Source organism: Alligator sinensis, unplaced genomic scaffold (assembly GCF_000455745.1).
Source record: "Alligator sinensis unplaced genomic scaffold, ASM45574v1 scaffold462_1, whole genome shotgun sequence".
Lineage (NCBI taxonomy): Eukaryota > Metazoa > Chordata > Crocodylia > Alligatoridae > Alligator > Alligator sinensis.
This window is the reverse complement of record NW_005842741.1, coordinates 125,979-133,448: the sequence shown is the minus strand read 5'-3', so window position 1 is coordinate 133,448 and position 7,470 is coordinate 125,979. Positions and strand designations below refer to the sequence as shown.

The following is a 7,470-nucleotide window of genomic DNA, read 5'->3' as shown; positions in this document are numbered from 1 at the left end:
TGCTGAAGTTCACCAAGCTCACATTGACATCCATGAGAGCAGAATTTTAATTCCACGGTGCATAATTCAGAGTATACCTTACGTGACTGTAGGTGGTCTGAGCAGCCAGACTTCATGCTCTGTGAGATTAATGTACACTGGAATCACATGCTAGTTATAGGCAGCAGAACAACTTGGCAAGCCACTTCTGTGGCAGGAAGGTCATGTAGGTAACAGAGCACCCAGAGCGTGATAGAAGATCTGTTGAGTTATGACAGATAAAGATAATGGGCCAACATAACCAGATTGTAGCCAGGCCTCCCCCAGTCCACTATTCTAAGAGACAAGGGGCTAGGGTTGTTCAAAAAAGTCTTCATTCTAAGGGCTGGCATTGCGTTGCATTCTAGACCCTGACTTTTTTTTTGTTTAAAATAATCATGATTTTTGCACTTTGGCACTGCTGGGCCATTTTCCCTTAAGTGTGAATGGAATGATAAATGTTGGAATCATGAATGTTTTCTGCCAACCCCACAAAAGCAGTAAAGGCATTGTCTCTAATGACTTCTATAACACCCTTACATAGCCCCTTTCCTCTGATATGTACAAGTAAAGCAATATGCACACTGAAATACATATTTTAATTGAGAGTTGGGAAAAGGAACATTTGGATGCATGGGCTTTCTTTTCAGTAATCTGTTTAATGTACTGTAATAAATATTGGCCTCGTTTTTGATCAGGATTGACTTGTAACATTCTTTGAGTTAAGCTCTGGTATCTTCCTGCCTAATGTAATTTACTTAGGCTTAAATGTATGAATATAAGCTTGAAAAGTTTTAAGATGCCATTCTGAACAAGAGTGGTACTGGGACTTTCCAAATGTGCAAAATAGCCACTGAGAGTTATTCTGATAAGTCAAATGACTGTATCTTGCTTTTCTTCTCCCAGTGCCTAATTCCACTTGTAATGGCTTTGACAGTGCTGTCTCAAAGGCTTATAGAACTCCACCAGGAAAACAAGTTTGTTTTGTTGCTACTGTTCGACTGGCAACACCTCAGTTTTTAAAGGTAAGCACCTGTGCAGGTGGACATGAGTCTTATATGCTCTATATGCTTTCAATCTCTGTACAAGTAAGATTTCAAGTTTTATTCATAGAGTGGATCAGAATGTAGGAAGTTTACATTTAATATGTCAACATCTAATACAATACGTAGGATTATCAGTCTGTCCCATGTTTCATGAAGATGATGTCCCTTGCACTGAAAATTCCAATTGGGGATTGTCACATGGGTGTTAGGAAGTATTAATGAGGCATGTCCTGATCAGGTTTCCCAAGTACAAGTGTGGGACAGAATACAGAGAGCTGACACTGTGCTCTCAGTTGGGCAGTTGGGTGCGATTGGTCCCAGTTTTCTCCTCTGCCTTTATGAAACTAGGAAATTCACTTCTGAAAACAGAAGTAATAGTGTAGTTAGACAAACTTGTCACTGTGGCTCTTTAGCTGATAAATGTGAGCTGCTGCCTCAGATGGCCTCCTGAGGTTAGGAGGTTAAGAAATGTAATTGAGACAAATCCCATATGAAAACATTGTTCTTTCAGCTGGACTCTAACACTGCACAGGGATTTTTAAATGCATCTCTCACTGATTCATACCACTAACTTCAAAGTGTCATCTCCTCGGGGTAATGGAGTTAACTTCTTATAAAATGTAATAGAGTAGCATTTGTATTAATAGCAGAGACTAGACTTAAGGTTTTCATGGAAACCTTACCTGTAAACATCCTTACTTCTGTGTAATTAACATATCATCCATAAAGTTTCATTAACATGACATACATGTCATTCCCGTCCAGTGCTTGGGAATTAGTGTAATCCAGATGTTGCATCTCAGTTTTCCTCTGTAAAATGAGTACAAAAACACTTAACATTTCTGATCAGCAGAGCACAGTAAGGTTGGCCACTCAACTTGCTGGCATGTCTCTGCTTGTCACTGTGTAATGTAATAACTTCTGAATGCTGCATCTGATCAATTCCAAGGTGTTAGGGAATAGCCTATGCATCAGTGGAGAGAAACCTATTGATTTTGGTGAAAATTGAAAAAGCTGCAGGGGAAAATGGATACACACAGAATCTGTGGACTCTGGCAGCAGCCACCACTTTACAGCATAACAGGGGCTGTCTACATGTGCATTAAATTTCGTACCTGTAGTAACAGGTACTAACTTTAATGTGCAGTAATCAGCGCTACTGCACAGTAGCGTCAGTGTATGTTTTTTAAGTAACACTAATGCACAGTAGATATTCTACTGCACATTAGCATGGCTTTCAGTGTGACATGCTAATGCACAGTAGAATTAGTCTACCGCGCTTTTAGCATCTTGTGTAGACATGCCCGCAGTTCCCCCCACCTCACCTCCTTCCACTTTAAAGCCTTGCCGTTTTGACTGACTTATATCTAAGATACAAAAGAAATGAGAATGGGAGTGTGCACAGAGCTGCTGGCATGTAGCAAAAGGTGAAATGGTTAGGGCACATGGAAAAGGAATTAAGTGGTCATGGCAGGCACAAAGAGCCCTGGCAAGGAACGGGCTGTGAGGCAAACAATCTCTGCCCCTCTGCAAGGAAGTACAATCGGGGACTCTGGTTAGAGGGTGAAGGATGGGCAGTGTGTTCCAAGTAACCTGGACAAGGCTTTGGAGCCAGGAACTCTTGAGAAATAATCTGAGACGTGAGATAAGCTAGCTGACACCTCTCTTTCTGCTTCCCCCTAAAAATGGGTATGAACATATTTGACCATCAGGACCCCTACTGTAGTAGAGAAGGAAATTTAGGGAGTATGAAGGAGCCCACAGGACACCTAGCAAGGGGAAGAATATGGGACCCTGCTATGGGTGAAAGCAAGGAATGGGGAATTTCCTGGAACACCTAATATAGTGGTGGGGTAAGGGCAGGATGGATGGTGCTAAGGGAAACACACAGAGCCCCTGGAATGTGGCAGAGAGGGGAATGTGGCATACTGAGCCTCTGACATGAGGGGAGAAATGGAGGAATGATAGGCTGTCTCTGGAACAGAGAGGGGAGATGGGTTGATGGCAGATAGAGAGCTATATAAAGAATGAGAAGTTCCAGGAACTCCCAGTGCACAGGGCTTCCAGAAATAACAATGTGCCACCCCTCCACCCCCCAGGATAATTAATAATTATCAGTATTATTAGTGTGATCACTCCCTCTATGCTAGGGATTTTCTTTTCTTATGCAGTGGCCTCAATCCTCCCTACTTTAATATGATTACTAATTTTTATTATCACTGGCTCCTAAGGGTGTTGGACTTAATAAATAAGGGTGTGATTATCCCCTGGCTCTGACAGAAGAGCATGTGGGGTTGGATGAGAGTCTACCATAGGTGAAAGGAATCTGCCAATGCGGGTGCCTAGTCTCATTTGCAGTGGTTGTACTCTGTAACCGAGAGGGACAGCCTCTAGATCTGTCCCCATGTAAGATTGTCTAGTGATTTGGACAGTGATCTCAGCCTGGGGACATACAGGTTCACATCCATGTTCAACTACAGATGACCCTTGTAGCAAAGCATTTATTTTCTTCATGCCTCAGTCTACCAACTGTAAAATGGCAACAATAATGTTTCCCCAACTCAGAAGGAGGCTGGGAGAAAGAATGTGTTAGGGTTGCAAAATGTTCAGACCTTACAGCTATGAGCACTTCAGATAAATCCAGAGGGGTGTGCAGGAGTACACACTGCTTCCTCTTCAAAGGGAGTACTGGTAGCTGTGTAGCTGGGGGGCTTCTGGAGGGAGCATGCCTGCCAGAAGCATGATGCCCCTTGGTGCAGAGGTATGAGAGCTCCATCTCTTGCTCTGGGCCCTGTTACAATGCAGCAACTAAGTTCTTAATATCTGTATGGTTGTATGATGCTTTAAAAATGTTATTAGTCCTTACAATATAAAGTATTCTAGGATGATTAATTTTGCATTCACTTTAAAAATTCTCTTTCAGTCTTTGCAATATGTTTAGTATCAGTTAATATTTCCATAAGACTTTCAGTGTTCAGCATTATTGGACAATATCTGCATTGTCTGTTTTATTTTATTTCTCAACCATGCTGCATTCTTATATTTAACAAAAAGCAGATGAAGCAGAAAGATGAAGGCAACATTCAATCAGTTGATTTTCTTTGCAATACAGGAAATGTGCATAGTTGAAGAACCTTTGGAGGAGTTTACTTCAAGACATAGTCTAGAATGGAAATTTTTGTTTCTGGATCACAGGTTTGTAAGAAATAAAACATGCTTGATCTTGTTTTGTACCTATTTACTCATATATTCATGAGTCAGATTCTGTCAAATAGTATTATACTTCACATTGAAATAGTTTGAAGAAAAAGATTATTAGCACTGTTACCACTAAAGTACTTACAAAGGCTGATGTTTAATTTCAATTTGACTTTACTTGACTGGAACTAGATAGTTTTCTCTGCATCTTCTTTTTTCATGAATTATTTTACACAAATGCTGTTTATACTTTCCACAGAGTATTTTTGATCAGTCAGCTTTTATCTATTTTAAACACAAGAATGGAGTGTAATCTGTAATCATAAAAATATTCTTAAACAGTATGTCATTAGTCACTCCAGGAAACAAAAATCTGAGGTAGAAAAATGGTATAAAGAGCCAGAAAGATTAATTTCTTGCTATGTGACCTATGCATGTCTTAGAAAAATATGCCATGAAAACAGGTCTTACAAAAATCAGCCAGTTCAGCCATTGGGTCTGCATGCAATACCTACTGACTCAAGTATTGAGGATTATGTAGGGAAGCTGTGATGGACTGAACAATCTGGAAGCAGTCAGACAGGCAGATACCCAGACTGCTCAGACACTTCATCGTCAGATTCTGCAGAGGCCTAGAAAGGAAGGAAACTTTATGCAAATACATTTGTCCCATCTCACTGAGTAATAGCCACTCCCTTACCCATGTAAGAGCTGTAGAAGCTGCTGTTGCCCAGACAAAAGTAGCTGAAATGAAGCCCACTGCACAGGGGGTAAACAGAAAAAGCAACCACCTCAAAACAAGTTGGGTGTTCTGTGAAGACTCAGTATTAGGTAAAGCAGTTCTGCAGTCAGTCTGCAGGCTGGATCCAGCATGGAGTCAGTGTGCAGGGTTGGTCTGCAGGTGTGGCCTGGCCCCACACACCAGATCCGGCCATAGTCCAACCATGCACTGGCATCATCTGGCATGTGAGGCCATGTCATCTGGCCCGTAAAACTCCCCATGGGGCTGGAAATGTGATGATGGGAAAGTGGTGGCAGCATTAATTGCTGCAGCTCTGGAAGCCATAACAATTTTTAGACCACCAAATTTATAGACCCACGAGGCAACTGGATGATGTAGCCTCATAGGCAGATTTGGCCCATGGGCTGGAGGTTGAGCACCACTGGTCTACATGGTCCCTGTCTGGCTGCCAGCTTTGTTTCAGAGCTACTAGCCAACTCTGGCACTAAGTGGGAAGGGAGGTAGCTGGCCCTGATTGTCTCCTGAGTTGTAATTCAGCTCAAAGAGTCCCTCCCTCTCTCCATCAGGGATATCCTCTGATGACAGTCCTGCCGGGGGAACATGATGGAAAGTGAAGTCACGTTTTCCATCCTAAGGAGGAGGAATTGCTTCCAAGTAGTTCAGCAGTATTTCCCTAGTCGGTTCTTATCTTCTCTGGATGCTTGTGTGTCATTGTGTGGGTGTGGAAGACAGCCGGAGAACTGAGCTAAAGTTAGGCTGTGTGCCCACAGAACAGGAGAGTCAAACTTTGCCCTTGGACCTTAATGGGACCTTGGCATGTGTGAAGGAGAGCTGAGTTCAGCCCTGCTGTCTATTTGAACTTCCAGTTTAACAAGCAAGCCTTGCTGTTTGTTCCATTTTTCTCTATTAAATAATTTGTATTGTGCCCATATGCAGAGCACCGCCGATTATAGGATATTTGCCTTTTGAAGTGCTGGGTACTTCTGGCTATGACTATTATCATATAGATGACCTAGAGCTCTTAGCAAGATGCCATGAACACTGTAAGTACTGCACAGTCTCAGTTCATTTGAATTAAATGGAATGTCTGTTCTCAGCAAAATGCAGCTCCAACTAAGGCCTTTTTTACACACTGAGAAGTTTCTGCAGATAACAGCTGCCACAGGAAAGCCAGCAGAGTGGACACACACGCACAGCTTCTGGAGGCTACAGTCAGCTCTATTTCTTCAGCTGTACTTACAGGGCACCATGTGCACCATTAGAAGCCTCAGTTGCAAAAAGAGGCTGCACAGCCAACAGAAAGCTTGGATGTGTCTACACATGCCTTCTGCCAGCTGCTGAGCAGGAGCAATAGAAGTCTTCTTTCATTCAGAGAGATGATGCTACTCCACTGAGAGAAAGAAGAGGCTCTGCCAGCATTGGGGAGCTCTAAGTGTGGGCATACACGTAATTTTGCTAGTGGAACTCACATTGTGTATACCAGGCCTAAGATAGGTATAAACTTGGGAGAACAGAGCCTGCAGGCAAAAGGCAGATTCCTCTTGTCTAAAACTATAAATTGGCCTTTGTGAAATTATTTTGAATCGAGTGGAGTAGAACTGATGAGAATTTGGCCCCAAGTTGTTTATAGTTTAAAAGGCCAAATCCTTCTTCCCATACTCTTACAAATAGTTGATGGAACTCATTGTCTAATTAAGATATGTAAGATTTAACCCACATTCTGTTAGTAAATAATTGACTGGAATTAACTCAAACAGACTTGGGGAAGGTCAGACTTTGTAAAATTCTTGCAGATTCTTTTTTCTCTGTAGTACTGTTCAATGTGTATGTAAACCAGTGATTACTTAAACATTACAATTTTTTTAAATGCCCGTCATTAAGTGAAGAAATATTAAAATGAGGCAACCTTTTTAAAATATCCACTTACAGAACTGATCTGTCATGTTTCAGTATTACCATATTTTCTCAAATACAAGATGAGGTTTTTCCCCCCAATGAACATGGGGGGACAAGCCCCTTGTCTTATAGTTGCATACAAGAGACCTCACTAAGTACATTATCAATCGTTAAACTGGTGCCAAAAGCAGCATGTGCTCAGTAATGCAAACCAACTATGAAGCTGATTAAATGCAGCCAACATTGAGCATGACTATAAAACATTCTAATATTATAAAAGCCTAAGTCTGTCTGTCCGTAATGCTTTATTCATGCTCTGATTGGCTGACAAACAGGCAATCAGAGTGCGAGCAAGCATTCGAACAGGAGCTGGCAGCATGGTGGAGCACCGCCATGATTGCGGAGACACAGGGGTTGGGGGGGGCAATGGAGCAGAGGCGTGGGCAACAGAGCCAATGGAACGGGGGGGTGAGGCCAGCAGCTGGCCTCACCCCCCCACCCTACTCCCTGCAGGTGGCAACGATGGAGCGGTGGGGGGCAAGGCCATTGGAGCTGGCTTCACCCTGCCCC

General features: G+C 42.5%; 1 protein-coding gene across 2 annotated transcripts in view; it reads left to right on the top strand.

Annotated features, from left to right (window-relative positions):
* Nucleotides 1-7,470, top strand: part of NPAS2 (neuronal PAS domain protein 2) — an 88,108-nt gene that overhangs the window by 41,151 nt on the left and 39,487 nt on the right. For both annotated transcript variants that reach the window (XM_014525066.2, XM_014525067.2), the window contains 3 exons: nucleotides 925-1,043; nucleotides 4,177-4,259; nucleotides 5,941-6,047. In XM_014525066.2, the coding sequence (XP_014380552.2) occupies nucleotides 925-1,043; nucleotides 4,177-4,259; nucleotides 5,941-6,047 (309 nt within the window). The remainder of the gene's footprint in view (nucleotides 1-924; nucleotides 1,044-4,176; nucleotides 4,260-5,940; nucleotides 6,048-7,470) is intronic.